At 41.7% G+C, this 26,244-nt stretch overlaps 2 protein-coding genes across 2 annotated transcripts; both read right to left on the reverse strand.

The window, feature by feature from the left end:
- Window positions 1–1,273: 1,273 nt before the first annotated feature.
- Window positions 1,274–12,883, reverse strand: ncstn (nicastrin). The gene is made up of 17 exons (XM_076097475.1): window positions 12,761–12,883; window positions 11,666–11,767; window positions 10,961–11,084; window positions 10,529–10,650; window positions 9,260–9,405; window positions 8,251–8,395; window positions 7,980–8,092; window positions 7,380–7,532; window positions 7,176–7,280; window positions 6,587–6,664; window positions 5,711–5,880; window positions 5,499–5,601; window positions 5,124–5,222; window positions 4,444–4,531; window positions 3,984–4,147; window positions 3,515–3,727; window positions 1,274–2,516 (listed from the first exon to the last, which is right to left on the reverse strand). The coding sequence occupies exons 1-17, from the start codon at window positions 12,816–12,818 to the stop codon at window positions 2,394–2,396; spliced, it is 2,106 nt and encodes a 701-aa protein (XP_075953590.1). The 5' UTR covers window positions 12,819–12,883; the 3' UTR covers window positions 1,274–2,393.
- Window positions 12,884–13,320: 437 nt separating this feature from the next.
- copa (COPI coat complex subunit alpha) lies at window positions 13,321–25,447 on the reverse strand. The gene is made up of 30 exons (XM_076097473.1): window positions 25,248–25,447; window positions 24,704–24,817; window positions 24,530–24,603; window positions 24,274–24,354; window positions 24,111–24,187; window positions 23,751–23,860; window positions 21,930–22,039; window positions 21,395–21,494; window positions 20,890–21,108; window positions 20,463–20,613; window positions 20,274–20,340; window positions 20,094–20,169; window positions 19,869–19,951; window positions 19,328–19,553; window positions 18,762–18,900; window positions 18,342–18,504; window positions 17,994–18,140; window positions 17,579–17,768; window positions 17,375–17,470; window positions 17,070–17,158; window positions 16,782–16,905; window positions 16,575–16,664; window positions 16,357–16,457; window positions 15,963–16,103; window positions 15,675–15,815; window positions 15,327–15,509; window positions 15,059–15,169; window positions 14,804–14,965; window positions 14,156–14,350; window positions 13,321–13,716 (listed from the first exon to the last, which is right to left on the reverse strand). The coding sequence occupies exons 1-30, from the start codon at window positions 25,285–25,287 to the stop codon at window positions 13,657–13,659; spliced, it is 3,660 nt and encodes a 1,219-aa protein (XP_075953588.1). The 5' UTR covers window positions 25,288–25,447; the 3' UTR covers window positions 13,321–13,656.
- Between the last annotated feature and the right edge of the window lie 797 nt (window positions 25,448–26,244).

Genomic DNA, 26,244 nt, shown 5'->3' on the forward strand with positions numbered 1-26,244 from the left:
TGTGTGTTCAGCCACAAAACATCCATTACACCACACACACGCACACGCACACGCACGCACGCACGCGCACACACACACACACACACACACACACACACACACACACGCACACACACACACAGATGAGTGCACTCAGTGAAAAGAAGTGGACACTATAATGCCACAAAGTAAAGTGGTTCCCTCGGCTCATAAAACAGTTTATGGGGCTGCTGATGGGAGAAAAAGAAAAATCCTCCAGAAACCACCATCATCATCATCATCAGATGTTTTTATGTACAGTCTGACCTTTGTGGAGCTGTGAACACACATTTATGTGTTCAGACCAGCAGCTTTTTAAGACATTTAGATACACAAACTCTATCCCGACCCAACGAAATATTAGAACGAGCCATTTTTCCTGTAATACGCTGGGTGAGTCATTTCCTGCCCTCACGTGTCATCCTCAGAATTACATTAGATAAATACCAAAAAGAAAAGTCATGGTGTTTAATGCCTTTACTGTATAACTCACGTCTCTTTGATGGGATTTTATGGTTTGTTTCATGATTTGTTGTCTAGTAGTTTAAGAGGCAAAACTATTTTACACGGTTTCTTTTTTAACTATTTTAACTTATTACAATACAGTTTGCATGAGGGAAGAGGAGATTAAAGGCTTTTTTCCAGCAGGTTAAATCTTACTAACTTGTTCATACAATGACTTTCAGAGTAGCTGCAGGTTTCATTAAGATACTTGGAAGACTTTTAGTTAGTTGTTTTTTACTCGATCATGATTTATTAGCATATAATGACCAATTTTACAACTGAATAACCACAATAAAGAGCATGTATTTTCATAATAAATACAATTTTTTGAGAAGCAAAACAGCATGTCTGATTTCTGGCTTTATAAATAAAATGTACTTGATTTTATTACTGAATTGTAGAATCCGTCTGATTAATCACAGCAGGAACAAACCAATGAGACCTCAACACATTTAAACCTCTAGATTCAAAATAAAGAATAGTATTAAATATGTTTTTAGAGTTTTAATTAAGATCCGAGCAGTCACAAGATGAAGTAAATGTCTGATTAGCTGTTCACAACTCATTGACTTCCTGAAGGGGAACCACTGGTGTCACGGATTGTTTAAACGTGTAAGCACAGAAATAAAAAGCTAATCTGTGGTCACAGTATTTGTTTGATGTTTTCTGAGTGCTGCTATCTCATCTGTAACAGGAAGCTCTTAAAACATCAATTACATTTCATCAGTGAGTCGACAATGAGAGAAAGAACTTGAGAAGAAGCAATGTGTTTATTTCTTCATCAAGGCATCACAACTGGTCATCGATTCCAGCCATTACAATTACAACAGAATTTCAAAACCTTTTTTGAGCGTTGACACACTTAAACTGTACTTTTTAAACTAAAGTTACCATAAACAGAAACCTCGTGAAGAAGGTTTTGAACCAAAAAGAGTGCACAGCCAGAGCACCAGCGCATCTTTAGTGTCGAAACACAAGATGTTTGGACCGGATTTGACGTGGTTCTTTTTGGCAGCTGATCGATATGAAATAAAGTGTTTGTCAGCCACGCCGGGGCTGCTGGGAAATTCTTCTTCTCCACACAAATATCACAACATGTGAAATTGCAGTGGGTCTGCAACTACATACAGGTGTAGGTGTATGTGTACTGGGAGTGAACAATATAAATATTCAGGATTGTTGTCAACATCCCAGAACCTAAAACTTATCAAAATACTTCACCGCACATGTCCAGATTTTGCAAAACCCTAAATTTAACTACTTGTTCACGGACTCAAAAAAGTGGTTTCTTCATCTCAGAACTGATTGATAAGTTAACTACATTGACAGAGAAGACAGAGGCAGTATTGCACATACCGTCGCATTCCTCATACAAAGTTCAGACACAAACACGCACTCATAATAGTCCGTACACACAGTCAGTTGATCACACACTCAGTCACATTTACATATTCACAATCAGAAACACTCCCAAAATAATGCTCGATGTTTAGTGCCTATCCCGAGACACCATAAACAAAGCATTCTGTGACAATAAGAGAAAAACAAACGAAAGAAATATAAACATCTTTTCCACTGACAGGGCCTGAGCAGTGTCTTCTGACCCTGATGAGTCCAGATCCATCCAGGCCAATCCAGTCCGGTCCAGTCCAGTCCAGTCCTCGTGTCACGCCTCACCTCAGTGAGTCCATAAACATGGAGTCGTCGTCTTCTTAAAAAAAGAAAAGAAAGAAAAAAACCTCTGCCGCTGCTGTTTCTAACCTGTGTACCTACTCGTGGTTTGTCTGTCCATGTCTGGTTGGGATAGAAGTAGTAGTTGTAGTAGTAGTAGTAGTCGTCGTGGTCGTGGGCCGGCGTCGCCTCAGTCTGGATCAGTAAGTGGCGTTGGCGGGCTCCCTCCCCGAGCTGAAGAGTATGTCGGCCTTCGAGCTCATGAAGTACGTCAGCAGCAGAGATGTTAGCAGCACGCCGACGCCCACGCCCAGCGTCACCATCTGGAGGAGTCAAGAAGTCTGATAATTAACACCTCTCAGATTACGCATTCTCATTTCATACATTAAGATAAACATTAGTGCTGGGCAACGATTAAAATATTTAATCGCGATTAAATATTTAATCGCGATTAATCGCATGGATTTTTTGCGATTAATCGCATTGTTATGGCAAAGTTCAATAATGAATTCAAAAGTAGTGTATTGCGCTCTTTTATTTTAAAAGTGCTGCTATATGAACAAAAGGGCAATAACATTTGGTTCACGAGATGCAGGTAGCATGTTTTATACTTAATGTGAATATAATTCATACTTTGTTGGCATCTTATTCTGAAAACCGGATGTTCGTCTGAAGAAACCGGATGTTGTCTCACGTTAATCTTTCCACTAACTTTCAAAGTCCTTCGCTCGCTCCCGATCTGTGCCGCTTGAATGCGTTTACCGTGAATTTCAGCATATAGGTGCACTAACATGCAAGTGTCTGCTGAGTTGACCACGGAGATCTGAGTGTCTGCTGACTTTACCGCAGCGATGTACAGTAGTCTCCAGGGAGAGCAACAGTTATTGTCATCCTCTTGTTGTTATGTATATGTATTGTCTCTTGTCTTTCAATAAAAAAAAAAAAAAAAAAAAATTATAATAAATTTTAAAAATGCGTTAACGCGCGATAAAATAATTGTCGGCGTTAATGAATGAATGCGTTAACGCGAAATTAACGCGTTAACTTGCCCAGCACTAATACAAATATTAGATCAGAGCAGTTTTAAAGTCACTATGTGTAGAATTTTAACATATTGGACTTTGGCGCCCCCCAGTGGCAGACAGCGATGCACTGTTCCAACGGCTGGTGAATGAGGCATCAAACAGTCCAGACTTCCTACAGCACGTGAATAACCAATACTCCTTTAGAAGAACCCATCGGCCATGCACAGAGCACAGTGTGTTTTAAACCTGCATCACATGTGTTGTCTTTGACTCTGAGGGGTGAAGCGAAGGTTTACCTCCAGTTCGTGACTCGCCACCAGGAATATGCGTCCTTTGATGGACTTCCACCGGGACTCTGTCCATGTTGAATAGTCTTTGGAGGTGTACTCCCGCAGGTCGAAGGCCGGGGACAGCGCTTTGGAGAGGCGGGCCGTGGAGCGCATGCAGAAACCCTCCCGCTCTGTGCTGTTGGGAGGCGCCGCGCCTTGAGCCCACAAGTAGTAGTACATCTGAGGGAGGAGGCAGGGAATAAATATATCAATATTTCTCATTAAAGGAGGAGTCAAAGATGTTACAGTTCCAATAGAATTCCGAATGCACCTTTATTCTATATTCGTCAATCTTTGTATTTTTCCAACAGAACAAAGAACTTTGAGATACACATCTTGACCTTTTGTAATACGTTTATGAATGTATTTATTCTTGTGGTATAATTTGTCTCAGACTAAAGTAAATTCGTAAAAGGAAGACTGCTGTAGGCCTCACATGTTTGTTCTCTTTGTCCTCCTCACTCTCTCTCTGGTTCTGGCAGTTTTCCTGTGTGACGTTGACGGTGCTTCCCGTCAGGTTAGCCAGCAGGTACTGGACCAGAAAGGTCGACTTGCTGGACTGCAGGTCCACGCCGATGTAGAAGTTTGTGGGCCTGTCAGCTGAGAGACAGAGGACAAAGGAAATGAAGTTTTGTGTCTGGAAATACTGTAGCTCGTTTAAATGTCCCCTCTGGACATGCATGCAGGGCCGAGGACTCAACAGAGCAAATGTACCGTCTCCTCTGCCTTGTCAACAATGAGAAAAGGGTTTCCGACTGCCCTCTAGGCTCCAATACAAGCAAGCAAGAGTAAATATGTCAAGTACAGCAGTAATGTTCATCATGACCCCAGCGGCTTCAAAACAAGACATTTGTATGAGTCAACAAAAAAAAGGATTAGCTTGTATCTCAACTCACTCAGGTGGCTCATGAGGTCAGAGGGGATCAGCTGCTGGAACCAGGAGTTATTGGACCGGACGAGGAAACCGTACAGCAACCGGGTCACCTGAGGGACAGGAAACAGTTAAACAGAGTCAGTCACCTATACAAATGTGTCATTAGGAAGAAATCTATCCAGAAAAACTACTTAAAAGCATGTTTCAAGGGACCAAAAGAGACAGAACAAACTAACATAATATTATATAATGTAATACGTAAAGGAAGTAAATAAAAAAAACTGTGTCATGTGAGTGCAACATGCAGGAAGGTGACGGTTAAACAGTAAAAACAAAGTTGTACCTCCTAAATACAAAAGCCTTCTAGGAATGGAAGATAAATACCAATATCATTGTAAGGAAATGAAAGCAACTTTTGATGTTGTATGTCGGAAGATAATCTGCATTACTGGCTTAAATTCTCACCACAAGTGGATGAAGAAACAGTCATATTTTTAAAACCTCTACAACTTTAATTCAGATGTAAAACACAACTTTTACTGTCTACTAGATGTTGACTTTAGATAAAATAAAAAAGCACAAATTCATATTATTCAGGTGGAGAAATGCTGTGGTGTTGACAGGCAACACATATATAGAAATAGTGAACTTGTGGATGAGATGGCTGAAAACAAATTCCACTAATTGCTAAATAAATCTTACTATTTGACGGTCTGCGTTGATGTTGTTGCGCTGGCTTTCTGCTCCTCCTGCCTGTGCGTACAGAGTCCGGGCAACCATGGTGGCCACCTCAGTCAGAGCCTGAAGATGCACGAAGAGAAATGCAGAAGATCTTCATTTAGCTGCTTCCCAACAAACAGCCGAGTGAACTTCTCTATAATAAATTAAACAGCAACAGCCTGACAGCTTAAATACTACCAGACACGTTTGGACTTGACTGAACTGACTGAGAAGTCAGCAAACGATGAGAACGGGTTTATGATTACACAACCGATGAAAGCAACTAGTTACGGATAACACATGTAGAGCAGAATGACTCTGCAACAACATGGAACATCGGTGGTTAATTAGCTTTACCATGGCAGTGTCAGTGACGAACTCAAGCTGCTCCTCTAGCGTCAGGTTGGATGGGTAAGATATGTTCAGGTGCTCGGCGTTATCGTACATACTCTCGTAGAACCTGGAACCAGAAGAGGAAAATAAATTAACAAAACAAGACGATTCCTCGAGGCAACGCGGATCCCATGATGACAATTTAATGCGATAAGTGTGTAATGATGGCGAGTCACCTGTTGGTGAAAGCAGACTGATGATCTTCGATAACGACTCCAGGGATTGGTCGAGCTCGCAGGAAGCGCTGGAAGGAGGAGGGCGGGAGCGGCTGAGAGACATTCGGCTCCTCCGCTGAGACGTTTAGGTCTGTGGCGGCCGACTGCAGGCGTTGGATGAGCTTCTTCACCTGGATAAACGTTACACACACAGTAATACACACACGCTGTGAGCTCAGTGGTTTGATCTCTGCTCTGTTTTACATCCAAGTTTACTCTGAAACGGTCGTCTAATATTTAAATTTGCATGTTTTTTTGCTGATTTTTTATTCTTTTTATATTTTGCATTCATAGAATTGTATGTAGCAGTAGAGCTTAAGGAACATTTCCACATCATTAGTTTAGGACTAACACAAAGTTTTAGGATCTTTTCAGAAGTACAATTTTAATTTCATAATAATTTATTTCAACGTAAAAAATCCTCTCATTAGGTTCAGCTACGGTATTACTTAATATATGAGACAACAATACACTTTTATAGACACTATTGTTTACTATATGGTGAATACAGTACCTCTAGTTCATTTTCCTGCTTTTTATTGTGTACAGTACATGCTTACAATGTGTATAGTAGCCTCTTATTGTGTACAGTACATGCCTTACTAGTAAATTGTACTCTATAGTATAGTACTTTTAGTTAACCTCTCTAATCTATACATCTGTGTTGTACATCATCTTTGCTGATGTCACACTTCAGTTTATCTTATGAATCTTTCCAATCTAAGGCACTACACCTCTTTAAAAAGCTATATTTAGAGACATTACGCGATCAGTTTAAATAATATTTTTTACACGTGCTGTGTTGTTGGAGCAGTGATGTTTGAGAAGGATACAAACCTCTTCATCGACAGTGCTGTTCTTCCTGGACACCGGGTCGGAGTGAAGCCACAGTTTGGACTCAGCACGCAGTCCAACCTGCGGTGAACAAATTCAACACACTGAAATATAAACACACACGTACAGAAACATAACTCATGTCTTATAACGTTAAAGTGAAAAAGAGTCAACTACGTATTCTTAACTGAATCAGTTCACAATGTAAAAGGTGCAGCTATAATTATTTTGGCATCAACATGTTTGACACATACACAGTTTGTAATAATATAATAACATGAGTTTAGTTTATTATGGTTTCATGAGTCAAGTTTTTAAGGCATCTGTTTATTAAGTAAGTTGTTTAAAGTAGGATTTGGTATCAGGCATAAATATATTATTAAACCAAACACATGTCCACTGAGAATGAAAAAGTACCAAAAGTTATCTAATGATTAGTAGTGTTTATGTTATTGTTCAGATATATTTTAGGAACCGAACCCTCGGTATTGTATTGCTGCTAGTATTAAAAACTTAATATTTCTTTAAGTATTACCTAAAAATCTGATATCCTGAGCAGGTTGATACATACAGAACACAGAAACATACACACCTGTCCAACCTCCAGTACTGAGTGAATGTTGTCCAGGTCCACAGCAAAGTGATTGTTCTGCATATCATACACCATCCTCGAACTGCCGATGTAGTCAAAGGTTTCCTGGAGTCAAATTAAAAAAAGAACAAAAGAAATAGATGAGTACGGTTAGAGTTGATCGTCAAGCACAGCGGTGAATACAGTGACGTGTAAACGACTGACCCCTTGAAAGAAGGCGTAGAGGATGTTGTGTGGAGGCGGAGCCTCCTGGGTGGCATTCCGCAGAGCGTGAGCGGCCGCCAGCAGAGCGACAAACCCAGAGACGCCGCTCTGAGCTCCCGGAGCGACGCCAAAGAAGAAAGACCTGCTGTCCAACTGCAGGGAGGAGAGGAGATCCGTCAAGCAGACGTCTTATCAAGGTAAGGAGTTCAGTTCAACTTGCAATGACCTCATTATTAAATCACAGCATGAAGCAAACTGTGAGGGAACGCAGCCCATCTGGTCTTTGTTTACCAACGTTATAATGCATTTCTGTTGAAAAGCAGGGCTGCAACTCACCATTATTTTCATCATCACGTATCTGCCGATTAGTTTCTCAATTGACTGATTCATAATTTAGTCGATAAAGCTCACATTGTAACCGTTACATCACGTGCGCCATGTTAGCTCGCTTGGTCTTAGCTTTCATACTGGAAGGCTTTCAAAGTGAGTGAGATCACTGCAGATACTGGCTGAAGAAATGCTAACGGTGTTCATGAACTCACGTGATAATAATTAACAAATGTTGAAATATGGGTACAGGACTAAAGGTCAGTAACTCACCCGTGCTGCTGCTACGACCACGCGCTCCCCCACCTTGTGGCCCTTGGCTGTGTTGTTGAGAGGCTTAGTGGAGGCCCAGACATTATAGTCACTCAATGGGTCGCAAACTATCTCTAAAGGGAGACACGGAACAAAAAAACAGCATAAACATTGGATATTTTCTTGCATTTCAATAGATTTTCTCCCTGACAAAGTGTGTAGCCTTTTAAAAAGGGCCTTTGCACAGTAAGTGAACCTGTTGTTAGATATGTATTAGTGTGTAAATGAATACCTGGGCTCAGGCTAAAGGCGATGTCATTTCTCCTCATGCAGGTGGCCGTGTCGGTGACGGCGGACATGTGGGAGAAGAGCTGCATGGCGCACAGCGGGTACTGAGGAGTGCTGCCGTTCACAGCGCGGTTATGGTCCATGTAGCACTGCCAATGGAGAACAGCATACACATTAGGAACATCTTCGTGTGTGGGTTCGATAACGTTATAGTATTTTAAGAGAATCTCAATTAGTTTGCAATCCTTCAGAACAAGTTGGAACGTCTATAACTGGGTCTGGTGCTCTTGCTCAGGGGCACACTTGCAGGTTTGAACACAGCGATACATTAACGTCCATGTCTGGGGCTAAATTTATCACTCTGACAGTTGGGGATCAAACCTCAAACCAAAAGCTTACAGGAGAGTTTCCCTCGTCTACCCTGCCATCTTATCTGAGACGGGGAGCAACCACAACCTTTAAACTCATAGAGATAAACTGTGACGTGAATTCAGCCTCCGGATAAAGACGTTTAAATGTTTCAGGATCAACAAAAAGTCACCAACACAGACCTTCACAGAGCAGTTTGTAGAGTTTTAAACTGGCAGGTTAGCTCTTTTTTTGAAACCTGCAACATGAAACCTGCTGCTGAGGAAGAGAACCACATGAACACGTTCACTGCATCAGAGGCAGATATGCAGATAACCTTTTTGTCACACACTAGAGTGGGAAAGCAGCTAAAGATTTATGGGTCCTGAACATAATGTGTCACAACATGTTGGCTCCTGAGAGAAGATCTTAAGTGCTGCTGAAGCTTCACAGGCATCGTGCCTAATCTCAACCACTACTGGGCCAAGTTCAGATCAGACTCTCTGGAACTGTACTTTTCCTCTAAAATATGTCTATTCTCAAACACCAGAGGCAACTGGAAAACAGTGAGAGAGACATTTTGTGACAGCAGAGACAACAAAGTGATTATATCAAATGGGATTAACAGACAAAATATGAACTTCTTTTGATTCCTGTCCTCTTACCTGTCGTATGACCTGAGTGTCATTGTCGTCCTCCATAGAGAAGATGGGGAAGTCGAACTCCTCGTAGGACAAACCGTTTCCCAAAGGGTTCCACACTGTCACGTTACAATGGGCCATGGCTGGATCGTAGCTCTCTGTGTACACGCCTGAGGGAAATACATAGAGTTCATGTAAGCAGCCTTGATACTAAAGCAGTCCACTCATGAAGAGTGGACGGATTTCTTTAAAGCATAGAAAGTGAAGCTAAAAATGGTGTTAGTATCTAGCTCCTCAATTTCGACAGGTGAGCTTTTAAATATTGTATTCTGTGTTAATACATCCTATACAGCTGTGATGTAAAAGTCTAAATAAATGTAGATGAAATATTGTTTTCCTTCAGCCTGGATGGGCATGAAATTCACCCGGTTCAATCATCAGTACAACTCAATTAAAAAACATTTGATTCTTTGATTAAAAAGTCAAAGCCCTGTATGCATATAGACTTCATGAAACATTCAATCAGCGAGCTTAAAGAAAGAAAAACCCAAATGCTAAAGATTACAGGAACTACAATATGCAGCAGTAAATCAACTCCGTTTTGTATTCTGGGTCAATTTTGGATTAATTTAGCAGCTATGGTGCCATGTTTTGTTCAAAAATTAAGTATTTTGAATATGCCACAAATGTGAATGACTTCTTCTCCATAGCAGTGGTGTCATGGGTAATGTAGTATTTAGGGCTGTTTACCAAACTGATGGACAAAATATGATTAGTTTAATGAATTAAAACTGACGGTCATTACATAAACCTATAGCATTATACATTAAATCAGTAAAAGAACATTTGAATACAGAATTGGGGAAGATGCTTTAAGAACCAGCGGCTCATTTCACTTCGCAACTCTATTTAAATCCACTGTTATTTAATATTATAAAATAACAAAACATGAAGTATTAAAAAGCATTGGACAAGGAGATTTTGCACTGCCTGTCTGAAACTATTCTTGCCCAGTTAAAAAAGTAACTCATATGCACACTTGCAGCTTTGAATTTATGGTATCAAACTGAAGAAAAAAAATATATAAAGCGATGAGGAATTAAATCTGTGTTGTACACGCGTGACTATATGGTGACACTACAATGTTGCAGAAACTGTTCACAGAACATTAAAACTGAATCCACTACAACGTGTTATTTCATGCTCTGCGTCCTCTGAGGATCATAAATAAATAAATGTCTGTAACGGGTTTCATACTGAGGGACAAGTCTCAGCAGGCGAACCCTCACCCACCCGTGTTCTCGTTGGGACAGTTGGTGTGCGGAGAGAAGCCATCGGAAGGGTTTGTGTTTGCCGCCACAACAGCGACGCCCGCCACCCTGCTGGAGCCGTTCTTCAACTTCATCATGATGGACCTGACAGGCAGACGGACGGCACGGGGCAGTGGAAACGAAGCGGGTACAAACACGGGTCAGAAATGTGATTCAACCTTCTGTCCTCAGGGATAGACGGTACATTTATCTTCTCTAAATAGAAAGAGTATTCTATAAGTGAAATAAATGCTTAGGACTTATTGAACACATTTTCACTATTATTTAATCTATGTAAACAACTGTAAACTCTTGTTTTGTGACGGGGTGAGACATTGAAGTATACCATAGAGCTTCCTCTCTTAGGAACTAGTAAGAGATGCTTCCTCTGCAGGGTGAGACATGTTCACTGTACCTGGTAAACAGAGGAGACTCCAGGATAACCAGGTATGGAGGATTGAGACCAGAGCGCAGGACCCAGTCCAGGTTTTCCTCCGACTCGAGCACATGGAGCACGCCCACATTACCTGACAAATGGGCTAAAATCAGAGAGAGGAAATTTAGTATCAGCATCTGTGAGGTGATACAACAGCTGATAAAAATGTCCTGAAAGCTTATCTAATCGATGTCGGTCCACCAGACCTCTTCTCCATTACGGGAAAGGTTTTGACACAGCAAAGACTAAAGTGCTGCTGCTGGAGCTTTTTGTAGTATAACAGTACACTACAGAATAACACTACACTGCATTTTAACAGCTTTTGATAGATATTAATCAGAGAAAAATTGCCTGGTTTATCTGCAATTTATGTGCTTTTATCTTCTTCTGAAAAATCATTTCTGACTCTCAAAGCCACAGAACTGATTTGTAGGTTTCTGCCTGGAGCAACCACACGGACAACTCTTTAAAAACACGTTTTAATAAACTAAGTAGTAATCATTTTACTACAATAACCAAGCCAAAGAAAGACACCCAGAGGCCATAAGGGGCACATACTCTTGATTTAAGAGTTGCAAACTGTGTACAAAAGTATTTTTTACTTGTCACGAGTGTCCTAGATGCATGCTTGGATTCTTGTGAGGAGTACAAAGCATCCCTTTAATAATCTGCTGCTTTACTCACACTGGCATCCTATTTGATGTGTTGCATTGAGCAGCCGCACACACGGGATAGTGTAATTGAGATTCACATAAATCTTCTTTTCCACCGAATTACAGCCGACACCTGGGAAGAAAAAAAATAAACTTCAACAACTGCACAGGCCAGGAGAGCAACAAACATTAGGGCATAGCATTTACAAAGACTGCAAAAGAAAGAAAAACAGAGAGTGGGTTTTAATTATTCAGACAAACTAAAAGAGTCACATCCTTCATCCCTCACTTATAAATCTACTTTCCTAATTTTAGACTTGAGACTAGATCCCCTTAGTGTAAATACTCTTGCAAATAGCAGATGACCCTTTCTCTGAGACAATGGTGGCAATAAATTAAGACAGATATATTTACTTTGAATGAGTCATTGCTTGCATTCTTTCCAGACACTAACTGTCAACATGCAGCCACCAAAATGTAGCTTTTCGGCTTGTTTCACCTGTTGGTCCACTAACAGTTGCAGCACTTAGTGTAAAAGCAGTAACGTTACAGTTTATAAATAGATAAATAAAACGTTTTAATTGAAACAAAGTGCTATTTTTGGTGGATCACCTGTATGCCGAATGTACCAGGGCACCCTGAAGATGTGAAAAGAACTTAAGTTTGTGCTTCAACTGCTTTGTGACAACCAATTCAACAATAAACGACGAAATAGTTGATGTAGTTTGGTGTAACGATCAAAGCATTTAATCCCTCGAGCGCACCACGGGATGCTGGGCGGCTCGTGTACCGACAGGGCAGAAACAATCTGTGACAGTGTTAGCGGAAAGTCGTCGAAAAGACTCAATAACAAAATAAAAAAAGAATTATTTCTGAATTTCCAGTTGACAGGAATGGGCCAAGAATCGTTGCACAGAACCCCATATTGTGAAACTTGTATTAAAAAAAAAGGCAGTTGTGATTTAAGACAAAACAGGGCAGCTTTTTGGCTAGCGCTTACTAGCTTAGCATTCGGCTAGCTCCGACCACAAAGAAGTCCATCAAGCTAACCACCTCGTACAGAAACACTCTGCTAACAAACAAATACACGGACGTGAACCTTGAGAACGGTTTGAATACAACTTACCGATGAAAAACCAACAAACTAGCAAATTAACGAGCCATTTGCTCGACAGCAAATCCATCTTCCTGGTTTGATAAGCAGAAGAACACAACAGTAGGTGTTGACTTGGAAAGCGTCCGGGTTCCGCAGTTTGGTTCCGCTACCCTGAAAGGAGACGGACTCATTCAAAATGGCAGCTCTGGATCTCTGCAACTGGAGTAATTAAGTATATATATATATATATATATATATATATATATATATATATATATATATATATATATATATATATATATATATATATATATATATATATATATATATATCATGATCATACGTACACGTAATTATTTCACGTAATAACTACTCTCTCCTTCCAACACCTAGCCTCCTTGTTTAACTGTAAAGGCCCAACATAATGCCAACTACAGTGATTCAACTCTGTACTTCCCTCATGACTTAGCTCTGTGGTGAACTTTGAATACTCTACCTTTTTATACATGCAATAAAACCATCATCCCTAAGTAGCATTGGCCACAAAGCTGTGGCCACATACCACATCAAAAACACACCACACAAATGCATTTCCGTTCATAAACAGGCATTTATTTTTATTTTTCATTTTGCCCAGATACACTGCTCACTGAATTATTCATCGCATACAAGTCAGGAAAGAGACAACAGTTAAGTTTACAGCCGTAATAAAGCCACAGCACAGAGATGATGCAGCAGGGAAATAGCTTTTTGAAGGATGGTGCATATGAATAAGATAGTTAAAAGGATCCCAGAAGTTTAACATCACTGTGAGCAAACCTATATATCTCTGCTTTCATTTCACGTGTTAATAATAATATTATTTCTCCAGAGTAAGTGTGGATGTATTTGTCTTTTTCTTGTCCTCGTCTTGTCTTCTCCACCTCTTAACGGAACTGAAGTGGACTCACACGCAGACCGATCACATCCTTACCGATCTCTGTCACCTAGAAAATAAGGTGAAATTAAAGATTACAGAGGGGAAATAATGAAAAGATAATCACTCACTAATCTCCGTTTCTACAGACAGAGACATCAACCAGGAAGCCCCCAACTAATCTTTCTAATGTAACAAGAGAACACTTACTACCTATTACACTTGTTTTCTTAACTTAGCTCCAATATGCAGAGAAACTTCTGTCAATACTACTGACATATCTAAAGAAAACAAGATCTATAAATATGTATGATGATTTGTATGAGCTAGTATTCTACATGTATATTTAAGTTCATTAACTCAGCAACAGTCACTACTGTTGAAATTGTTTTCTCTCCACACTTTTGAGACTTGGATGGTCTCGAATGTGTCCTTTTATAAAACAGAATATCAACACGATCTATTATTTTGACTGGAGTTGTGCATGGCTGTCCCGAGTCCCGACCCACCTGTGTGACCCTGCAGATCTGGCCCTTGTACGTAGGGCAGTAGCAGGCTCCAGACAGAGGGCACTTCTCAACAGGACGTCCGCGGTACAGAGGGACGAAAGAGGCGGCGCACAGGTCGAATGGATTGTGGGGGTCGTAGTTCAACTGGTGGGCGTCCGTCAGGGTCTTCTCACAGGCTGCCAAAATCTTGCGGGTCTGAATGGTGGGAAGACATTTAACATGATGGCAAGACATGAGAAAACAGTACAGTACTTTTAAAAGAGTGCTGCAGAAATGAGTTCTGAAAAGTGGCTGAATGAGACTGCAAAACATCACGGCTTTACAGCCTCGTTGTGTAGACAGTTTATAGTATAACTCCAGCTTTTTTTATTCTGCCGATTGCAATCACGATTTAAAAAAACACCTAAAAGTGGTGTTAAGATGTGGTGAAGATTATCTTGCAGAAAAAAATCTTTAAATACCATAAACGTGTTTGCTACAGAGCTTATTTTCTGCAATAATACAAAATTCAATGGAAATATCCCATTGGCTTTTCGTCGAGGGAACAAGTGTGAACTTTTGGGTTTGCCTACAAAAATACATCATCTGTGCAGCTTCCTACTCAAAACTGAAAACACTAAATGAAGCTGTGGATGTTGCACAACTGACCTGCTGTGCAACATCCGGCTTCGGCCCCAGCTCGAGCAGGCGACGAGCAAAACTGGCGGCGGTCTTGAAGTTGCGCAGCTTGAAGAAGAGGTTCAGAGCTGTGCGCAACACCAGCACCATGTGGACCGGCTGGAGATTACAGTGGGTGAAATAAGCAGCCATCTGTAGGGGAAACACAGACGCACACGTGAGATGGTCCGTCTGCAACAACAGCTTTTTCAATCAAGGTGATGTCAGAAAGCCGAAGACGTTTACCTCACACAGCCTCTTCTGCTGATCTAATGTGTCTTTAGGCAGCTTCTTCCTCTCCGTCTCCATGGTCAGACCCACAATGTACTCTCTGCAAATTGTGATCAGCTGCTGAGCCTGAAACACACACACACAGATCCAAGTCACATATTTATATATTCAGGTTTATAAGCAGCATGCAGCCCCACATGGGTTTAAAAAAACAAATTTGGCATAATTTGTGCTGCATTTGGAGTTTTAATTGATTGCAATTCACAGCCGGTTTGGTGCTCACCTCTGCAATCTCCTGCTTGTTATCCACCACCAGCAGAGGAACCGACAGCAGGATGACTCTGAAGCGCTCGACAGCTTCCTCGAAACGCCCGGATGTAGTCAGCTGGTAGCACTGCTGCAGGCGAGCGATGAGGTCGGAGAGGCGCAGGCCCACAGCAGGCAGTCCTTGCTTTGCCCCACAGTCCTAAAAAATAACAATATTTGTATATTTACTTTCACTAAAAAGTCTTTAATTAGAAACAGGAAAGCAGGTACATCTTAATTCATCATTTCATCTGTCTCCACTGACGCACATTGAGGAGCATATTGCGATTCTTATGAAGAGGTGACAAAAAAAAACCAGCTGTACCTTCCAGTTTCTCTGGGGTTGGCTACGCAGGCAGGGCAGGGAGGGCAGCCCCAAGTAACAGGTGCGGCCTCTGGACAGTGTCTGCATGAACAGCGACTTGTAGGTCTCGAAGCTCACAACTCCTACCTGGTCGTGGAGCAACTGTGGTACACGAGGAGAACAATAAATGTCAGTATAAAGCGTGATCCCTTCTGTGCTTGGCCACACCTCAGGCAAAATAAAAAATAAAAAACACTTAAAAACAATACAAACAAACAATAAGAAATCAATGTGAATTGTTGCACTTACTCTCATAGCAGTTTCGAACGAGCCAGCCAGGATGTGGTCCACTGGCAGCTGGGAGTTGTTGCACCACATCTGTGTGGGACTCATTCCCTTGGTCGGTGGGACGAAGAAGCCGTCTTCTGCTCCTCCACCAGCCGCGATGTCCTGATGGATTAGAGAAAGACATTGTAATTAAAAGTTTAAACATATAGCAGAACAGAAAATAAAACTTGTTAGTACCCCGTTTAGCTGAGGCCTGTGTCATTTCTTTGGGGGTGAGACGTATAAAAGAGGTAACGCTGACAAAATATTGGCACGTCACCTCAAAAAGCACTTAGCAGACCAGACGTGAAAACTATCAACACTGTTCTTGTGTTTATTGTTAACTCCGTTTTATTAGTAGAGGGATTTCTCTCACCAGCTCTGGAGGAAGGTCCAGGTCTTCCTCCACCTCCCAGCCTCCTCCCTCCTCTTTCCCACCTTCTTCCCCTGATCCTTCCTGAGCATCCATGAAACCATCTGAGAGACAGAGAAATATTCATTTATACAAAAGGTGCAGAATTAATCATGTGGTCCAATCCGCTCACTGTAAGGTCAGGTTTAAAAAAAACGTTCTTTAAGTTGCACTGGATTTACCTTCATCCAGCTGAAGCTCGGCATCGTCTCCCCAGCCCTCTCCTCCTGCGGCCTCCATGTCCACGTCGGCAGCCATCTGACCGGCCTTCCCTACAACAGAAAAACACGGTTCTCACTCTGGCAAAAGCAGCTGCCACAACTTATACAAGTATTTATTCATTTTTTTCTGACTTTCAACAATTGGACTTTTGCAGATTTATGACTCACCCTTTGCCGCAATGGCTCCCTCAAAGAAGCCCTTTGACACAGTGAGCAGAGGCCAGTTGGTGTCCAGAGGGTTGATGGGTGGAGAAGGCTGCAGCAGCTGTGCATCGGGATCAACCTCCGGCACCTACAAGACAAAAGACCCACCATTGTTTTATTGAGATTATGCGTTTGTGCTACAATGACAAAAAAAACACAACTATTGAGAGCACTGCTTCTGCTTCAGACTGCAAGTTATGGATGTCCTTGTTGCGTGCATAAAAGCTCCAGAGAATGTTTTCTAAAACACACCGTCTCCTTTTCTGGGTCAAAGGTCTCCTTCAGCGCCTCGGCCTCTTCATCCAGCCCATGAGTGGCAGCAGTCAGGTAAGCCAGAGACTCTGGAAACAAACACACAAACAGTTACACATGTTGGCTTCTTGTTCCATTGTCAACAATGTAAAAAACAACACTGATTTGGTAAGCACATGTATGGTAATGTCGAAATTAAGATGATTAGGTAGATGTTTGATTGCTTTTCAAATTAAATACATAACCAAAAAACACTAAGCCTAAAAATTCTACAGTAAATGAACAGAGAAAACACTTAAACTCACTCTGTCCACAGTTCTTGAGGATGCGGACCCTCTCACTGACATCTCCCAGGTAGAGAGCTGCCTGGTAGTGACCACTCATGTCCTTCCTGATCTCAGCTACAAACAGAGAGTTTTGGATATAAGTTCACTGACATAACAAGATACACAAACTTCAAAATAAAACCACCACATATCTTTGTTCATTAAAAAGTCTGCATCGCTCACCGATCTTCATCATCTTGCGCAGCTTGGCCAGGTTTCCGGTGATGAGGTAGAGGAAGGTGAGCTTGTCAAAGTTCTTGGTCCTCTGGTAACACATTTCCACGACCTGGTGGTGACCCTGCAGCAGTGCTGCTTCACCCAGACGCTCCCAGCAGCTGCGCTCATCCAAAGCCTTGGCGGCCTCCAGAGCAACCTGAAGAATGGATAAACAGATTGGTTTAAACCCAAGTGTGCTTGAACCCGAGTCTCATGCAGAAATGATCCAAACAGCAGAGGGAGAATTCAAACTAGAATTTGATTTGAACTTGAAATTGTTTTAAGCTAAGCTAATTTTGGCTGAAAACATACAAAAAAAATAGTGCAGGTCATAAAATAGAAACCGCGTCCTCATCATACAGTTAGTCCAGCAGCAGCTCACCTCGATGTTTCCACACTCCAGAGCCAGACTAAAGCGAGTCTTCTCATCTTTCACAAAGTGCAGCGCCACCTCAGGGTAGCCCTTCTTCTGCAGGTAGGCGATGATGGACTGGCCCACCAGCTTGGCATTACGCACCATGTGGAGGACCTGGAGGGACAACGATGAGAGGAATTATGTCTTCAACCACAACTTGGGAATCAAATGATTGCCAGAACAAGGTTTATGAGGTAAAACTGTCTGGTAAATGGAGACTAGAGATGCAGAGTCATTACAATACTTTCCTACATTGTTGCACATTAAGTACAATATTGCGAGGAAGCAGGTGCAGTAGACTAACAATTGATTCACCTCGTCATATTTACGGTTGACCAGGGCCAGCTTGAAGCGGTACTCTGTGGGGTCGATGGTGAGAACGCGCGGCCTGCACTCCCTGTCCAGACAGTAAACACTGTTTCCTCTCACGCGGGTCACGTAGATGGGCAGGTCCAGGGTCCTGATGATGCCGTGATCACTACAGGGAAACACAAGGAAAGTACAATGTTAGAGGCACCAGCAGTCTGGTACATTTAGCTTCATTCGTCTACACTTCCAGTAATTACTGTCATCTGATCTAGATCTTACACTGTTCTGAATACCTAGTTTGCGTATAAGAGTTGAACTAAAGTCCTGAGTGTTAGGATGTGTCGTTGTGGCCTGTATAAGGTGGAGGCAGTTTACCTGCCTGATAACAGACTTATATCAACTACAGTTGTACTAAGCAGCACATACCCAGAGGTGAGGGCGTATTTGATGTGGTTGGAGGTGGTGTAGATGAAGACTCCACTCTCGTCCCAGGCTCCACTCTTCACTCTGATGTTCTCGTGAATGTTGCAAAGACTCTCCAGCTTGCGGTTGCAGATCATGATGGCTGAGAGACGACAAAGAGAGCGAAGAAGATTTAGACCGACTTTGCTTCGTTTAAGAATCGCTACAGATCAACATCAAGTTTGAACCAATGACAGCCTCATATTCAAGTCAAATTAATTCAACTGTAATGAAGCCTTTCATAAACTGCTTAACGGTGTTTTTACCAACAATCACAAATGAATCCTTCACAACACTGCATTGTGCAGAAGCTTTCCTGCATCTGGAGTTACCAGTTTTGCTGTATTGTGGTAAAGTGCACAACAATTCTCCCCAGAAAATTATTTTACCAGCCTCCTGATAAGCACGAGTTAAATCAAATCAGTGCCTGTTGCAGAGCCTCAGCCCTTGCAGCACAAACATAGCTAGAGGACAGAATACGATAAAGACATTGTGACTCTGTGATAAGTGTCCTTGTCTTATCTACCCACCGTGTTTAGCCAGCAGAGCCACGTGGCTGGTGTCAGCGCTCCACACCACGTACTTGACCTTGGCGATCTTAACGGTGGCCAGAGAGCGTTTCTGCTGCACGTCGAACAGCGTGACGCCGTCGGCATCGCGCAGCAGCAGCGAGCCCGTCCCGGCGTAGAAGATCTCCTCGCAGCTCGGCACCTGAACTTTCTTCACAATTTCATTCTTCAGGTTCTTGATCAGCAGCTGGAAAAGGAGAGGCAAGGGTTTTAGATGAGCTGAGACAAAGTCAGATAAACTCATAAAAAAGATACAGAGAGCGTAGATATAAAGATTGAAAGACATTTTAGTAAAAAATGTCTTACAAATGAGATGTCGACTATTTTAATTTTTTAAAAACTGATGAAGAAGTCAACGGTCAAGTTTAATGTCCTCGTCTCTGCCTTTCATCAATCATTTATTAAGAATTCCCCAACGTTTCAAGATGAAGTCCATGTCAAGTTATTATTATATTCTTTCGCAAATCATTTCCATACTTTCTAGACCTGCGAATGGACTTACAGAGTGCATACGGTCCAGGACGGCAAACCTGTTCCTGGCGACCCAGACTGCAGTCAGACCAGATGACCTCTTCCCCTCCGGGGCTGAGAAACAGAAGAACAGTACGTTTAAAAAGGGATCCAGTTTGTTGGCATCACATTCAACACCTTAGAGTACAAAAGCAACTGCAATAGTGAAAGCAAAGTGTGAGGAAAACAGTTGAACTTCAGTGAGTCGTTTCTGTACCATCAGGGTTCTGAGAGTCGCTTTCTTTGGGAATGGAGTACAGGTCGTAGGTGCTGTTCTCCAGGTTGGTCGCCCTCTGTAGGAGGTAAAGAGTATTGTAGAAAACATACGGAACACATTAACTGTAGAGACCAGTGAGGGATTAACATTTGTAGAAGTTTTTAACGGAAAGATTCTTACAGTGCAGAGCAGGACAGCGTTCTCAGCTGGGTTGTAAGACATGCTGAACACCGGGAACTTAGACCCACTGGGACGAGAAAAGATATAAAACAGCAGGTTACACTCACTCGTATCCAAATCCGTCAACAGAATTCTGTAATCACTCAGAATGAGGGTGGGCTGGATGCAGAACCACTAGAGAGGACCGACCTGCGTAGCTGCATGACAGCAGTGTCCTTGCTGCTGTTGAAGTCCAGCTGGCGGAGGAAGCGGTCCTTGACGTAGTACAGCATGTTGCCGTGCACGGCGTATGCCGGACGCTCACGCTCCAGCTTGAACACAATCATGCCGCTGTCATGACCTGAAGGACACACAGACCGTCTTTCAGTGTAAGAGGCACATATACAAAGTTACACACCAAGTGTTTGAAGTCTCTGAACTGTTACTAAAGTACAGAAAATGTACTTTGATGTATAGCGGAAACCAAAACGTGGGATGTGAATGACATCTTCAATCACATGACAGTCTATTTTGAGGCAGGTGATGATTTGTAAACTTTCATAATCAAACACAGGAAACAACACTCTACTTGACTTAGTTTAAATGTGTACAGATGCAGATCTAAGTCACCACCTACCAGCAGCGAACAGGTTGAGGTTCGGGTGAGCCCCCAGCACCCAGAAGCGATCGTGGTCCCGGCGGAAGGTCTGCACTCCGGTCCTCTTGGACATATCCCACACCCGGATGCTCTTGTCCTCGGAGTTGGACAGGATGAGCTCCTGGCGCGGATGGAAGACGGCACAGGACACGTTGTTGTAGTGACCGCGGCACGTATCCAGCTCCCACGCCTTGGATTCTGGACCGTGACAGGAACAGACCACAGAAAAGGGAAAAAAAGAAGAAAATTAACCAGCAGTAATTCAATTAAAGATGCTATAAAGTACCAAACGAAGCACTTATTGATGTTATGTTATGTGTTGTTGTTATTGCTGTGTTATGCTGGGTAAAAGCATACTTTCCATTAAAATCTACTTTGATTATGGGCACAAGCTTTTATATTCTAATGAGAGACAAACCAACTAACTAAATAAATAAAATGTCAGAGCTTCCGTTATAAGACTGGGGATGAACTCGTCACATACCGTTCATTCTCCAGATCTTGACCTGCCTGTCGTCGGCTCCAGACACAATGAGGGGCATGGTGGGGTGGAAGGCAGCCCAGTTGACCCCCCGGTCGTGACCCTGCACACAGATGCACGAAGTCAAGTCCCGCAAATCTAAACGAAGATCCAACAGCTGGTCCAGCACTTTGGCCGAGGACCGGAGCAATTCTCTACAACTGCCTTCTCTGGGAAGACACCACCATCAGAGGTGGAGGAGTCCGAAGATGAGTGTGACTGTGCCTGGTTGTGTCTCAATTTTTCATTACTTTCAAATGACACACTACAGTTAATGATGTTTAAAATATCGTTACAATGCTAAGCTTGTTTCTCTTTGGCTTTCAGTGAAAAGGAAACATTTACCACTGAGGGACACAAATTACTTCTTTTAAAGAGGCGTTTCCAGTGAGCACGACAACTTCACTCAGGTGAACGTAAACTGTTGCTCACCTGTCAAAGTTAAAGGTTGATTCATACAACTTCAGACTGAATCATACACGAGAAACTCACTGCTCACCTCAAGGACGTGCTTGACAACAGCATCAGAGGCACCGAACAAGTCAACACCAGAGATGCCGCGCACATCATTCTCCACAGCGCCTGGAGACAGGTTCTTCTTCCTCAGACCTGGAACCAACATTCAGGGCATCGCGTGCAAGGAAGGAGCCATATTCATGTTACACAAGGCACAACCAAAATACAGAGGAGGAAAAAAAAACAAGGGACATTATTAAAATAATGAAATATTAAGCAATATAATAGAGAGGAGAGGCAACAGAGCTGAATTATAAGGAGGGAGAACTGTTGGACTATTGAACACACACACGGTCTAAATACACAAACACAACCTTTGCTCTCTCAGTCCCTGTCATCTCGAGTCTGGAAACAATCATGGTTGTAATAGTAAGGTTGATTGGGTTAATGAATCACACACGCATAGAGAAGAAAACCACAATTACATGATTGATTTGATTTGAAAGATACCGATTAGCTCCCAGACTCAAACATAATCAGGAAAAAAATGATTGAGAAAACACAGCTTGCATTCATGATTCCTGCCGATTAAAGCGATGTGGTGAACAGACAGTTCAACAGCACCAGAGAGATGAAACGGGGGGGGGGGGGGGGGGGGGTAAGGAGGTGGCACTAGGAACCCATGTGCAGGTGTGGATGTTTCCAGGGAGAGCATGGGATAAGGAGGTCACAGGGAGTGTGCAGACTTGGCTGAGGTGGATGGGGGGGTTGGTGGTGCTTGGCGTTGTAAAAGACGTGCTCTGATGGGGCGTTGGATGTCAGGAATATGAGGAGCTCGTTGGTATTTGTTTTAGAGGCTCATGCACGTTTCTGCACTGTAACATGCAGAGTTAATAGAATGTAACAGTTATGGGTTAGGAATTAAGTTGGTAACAATATGGTGACTTTTAGTACAAGAAATATAAACGCTGTTGTATATTTCATGTTATATTTTGAGTAGTAGAGCTAGCCGTGCAAATGTCATGCCAGAGGGATAAAAACATGTCAAAATCAGTACTGAGAGAGTTTAAGTTTATGAAATAAATGCTTTTAAACTAGTTAGTAGCTATGGACGGGTTTTTTTTTTCAATGCAAAAATGGTACAATAAAAGTATCGGAAGCAGTATGGACTTCCTATAATTAAAGTAAGCCTTCCTTTCGTGTTAAATGGATGCCGTGCATGAAACATGGTGAGTCAAGTGTGCAATTTCTTCACACCGTTATGATGTAGGAGCTCATAGAAGCTGAATGTATGAACACAACCATGCTCTTTACTACAAAATGTGAAAGCAAATGTATCCCGAGGACAGAAGACAGTAACATCATACGCATGTTCACAGGTAAGAAAGTGATAGTAGATGCAAGTTAATTAATGGTTTAGTTAGAGAGAAGAGAAGGAAAAGGAAGCAAGAAATACAATCAACAAGCATAGATTTTAAGAGCATGCAGAGGCACAGAAACACCTCCCGTTTCTTATTTTGGTCTTTTTCAACCACATTTTACATTAGATTTTACTCTCTGACCTGTAAACTCTTTCTTCATTCAGAACCCCTTACAGTGCAGTGTTTCATTTAGAAATAGCACACTATAAATTGGTTCTGACAAAACATCTATTTCGCTGTCTGACTTTCCTGAAAAGGAGAGGTGTTTCTGCAAACAGCCCATAGAGATTTGTCCTCTACAAGTACAAGAGGAAGAAGAGGCGGTCCAGGACTTTAATTCATCTGGTTCCTGCTTCTTCCTCGTCCTTCATACCACTCTACCCTCCCACCCCTTCCTCAACCCAGCCCGCTGTCCTCTGGTCAGCCGTCCCCCAGGCGCTCACCGGAAATATCCCACACTCGCACGGTCTGGTCCAGACTGGCCGACACCACCAGGTCCTCAGCTGGGTGGAACTGGGCGCACATCACATAGTGATTGTGGCCGGTCAGCACACTGTGGATGGAGGAAAAAGGGACAGATTCAGAATTAGAACACAGGTATCTTACTATTTTCAGTGTAAAAACAATAATAATTATAATACTTTTTTTGTTAAACAGTGGTTGGTTGGGTGGGTTGCAAGATATGATTTGTGCAAGATATGAAATCAAAACAAAGGCCCTATGTTTGTATTCTTTTATATAACTAAACAATAACTCTTAAAATTGTGTTTGTCTGTTGCGAAAAACTTCAACGCGTGTCTTACCAGACGCAGGTCCTTGACTGCCAGTTCCAGATGCGAATAGTCTGGTCATCTGAGGCGCTCAGAATCCAGGGGTACTCCTAGAGTAATGGAAATGGTTGTATTAATTAAATCAGTGATGAACTAGAAAGGAAGAAGATGTATTTAAAGTGTCAGCACAACTCACATGGTGGAAGAAGGTAGTTCTGATGTAGTCAAGGTGTCCAAGCAGAGTGAAGAGGCAGCGTCTCAGTTTGTAGTTCCACACCTGAATAAAATAGGAATATTTACTTAACATGTACACATATAACATATTGATGTAATCTAATAATTATATTAAATATGACAGAACCTTTGCTTTTAAGACATAGGCGTCACAGTGAGTAACCCAAGAAAGCATGAATACAAACACATTTTTGGTGCAAAACAATAAGCAGTCTCACCTTGATTTTGTAATCATCTCCTCCAGACACAAACAGAGGCTGCTGTTTGTGGAAATCAATTCCTCTGACAGGACCTGTGGCCAAAAAACACAGATTACATCAAATCAATCAAAATACATCAAATCAGATTATTAAATAGATAATATTACTACATCGGCCACACCATGGCCTTACCATCATGCTCGTCAAACTTGTCAATCAGGGTGCACATCCGGTAGTCCCACAGCTGGATGACTCCGTTGTGCAAACTTGCAAGAACCCATGGCCTCTTGGGATGGAAACTCAGGCCTGAAATGTAGAACAGCTGATCAACTGTCTCATAATATCAAATACATTTAAAAAAAATTAGGAATTCAGCCGATGGGAGGCTAGTTTACTTTGTAATTATATATATATATATATATATATATATATATATATATATATATACACACACACACACACATACATATACACATTTATATTAGCAAGAAAACCATATCAAGTTGAGCTAAATATTGTAAGTTAGTTAGTTAAGCTAGCTAACGTTAGATGGCTAAATAATTCAATAACACTACATTTAAACACAACACGTGACATAAATCATTTAAAGTTGTGATACACAAACATTAATTCATTTATAGACATAACGTACATTAACAATGATAAATAGTTGAGCCGGATAACGTCAACTAGCTAACGTTAGCTCTTAAGCTAACTGCAGCTAACAAACTCTTACCTTTGACACGAGCCGACTTTGTTTCGAATTTTGTTAACATCGTCACTTGATATTAAAACAAGTCACGATGTTAATGCTGTGGTAAAACGTAACTCCCACGAACAATAAAAACAACTCAAATACTCCAGACAGGTGAACTCAGGTGGCCTGTTCGCCTTTGCCCATTTAGCCGTTTCTCCTTTTTCCTGACACGTAGCCCGTTTTGTCTTCCGGTTTGGAACAATAAAGTTGTGCAGGGAAGATTTGACGCAGAAAGCTCCACGGCGGCGGAAGATAGAACTGTCACACATAGAACTGAACTGACAGGAGCCCTGCTGACTCGATCATTACAGCTAAATCTAAATGGTTTATTTCTACAGTCTGGATAGCATAGACAAGACAGCAGCAATACAAGGTCAATTTCTCCAGCTGTTCTGGAGCTTTCAGCCATATCATACGATCTTCATCAGCACATGGACTTTGTAATGGAATTGCAGATGTTTACAGTTCCATTTCTTCAGAGCACTTTTGGGGATTTTCCGTCCATGTTGTGTTAGTTCTGTAGCTTTCAATCATGTCTTTAAGAGATTTATAAATTCTCAGAAAAAAATAGAAAACTCAACTGAAAGCTCCAAAAACAAAAACAAATAAGTAGACCTTGAGTCAAGATTTGCTAAGTGCTTAAATATTTAGACCATCTATTTAAAAATGTATGTTAGTATAATCAGCAAAGTCGTCTTTCAAACAATAACAATAAATACACACATGCAAACAATGTGACCTTACATCAATTGTATTGCTACCTTCTACACTTGTGTATACATACTATATGTATGTATACAGATATATCTTGTTTTATGTTTTTTGTCTGCCAATGCACTTATTTTGAACATACTCACATTTATTTCATTGTACGTCAGCCACATGCAGTTTTTATGGCGTTGTACTGATGCTTATGTTTTCTTTGATGTATTGCCATTTCAACTGCAATTCTGACAGTTCAAACGACAAATAAACT

Source organism: Anarhichas minor, unplaced genomic scaffold (genome assembly GCF_050575085.1).
Source record: "Anarhichas minor isolate MPS153535 unplaced genomic scaffold, ASM5057508v1 ptg000024l, whole genome shotgun sequence".
Classification (NCBI taxonomy): Eukaryota; Metazoa; Chordata; class Actinopteri; order Perciformes; family Anarhichadidae; genus Anarhichas; species Anarhichas minor.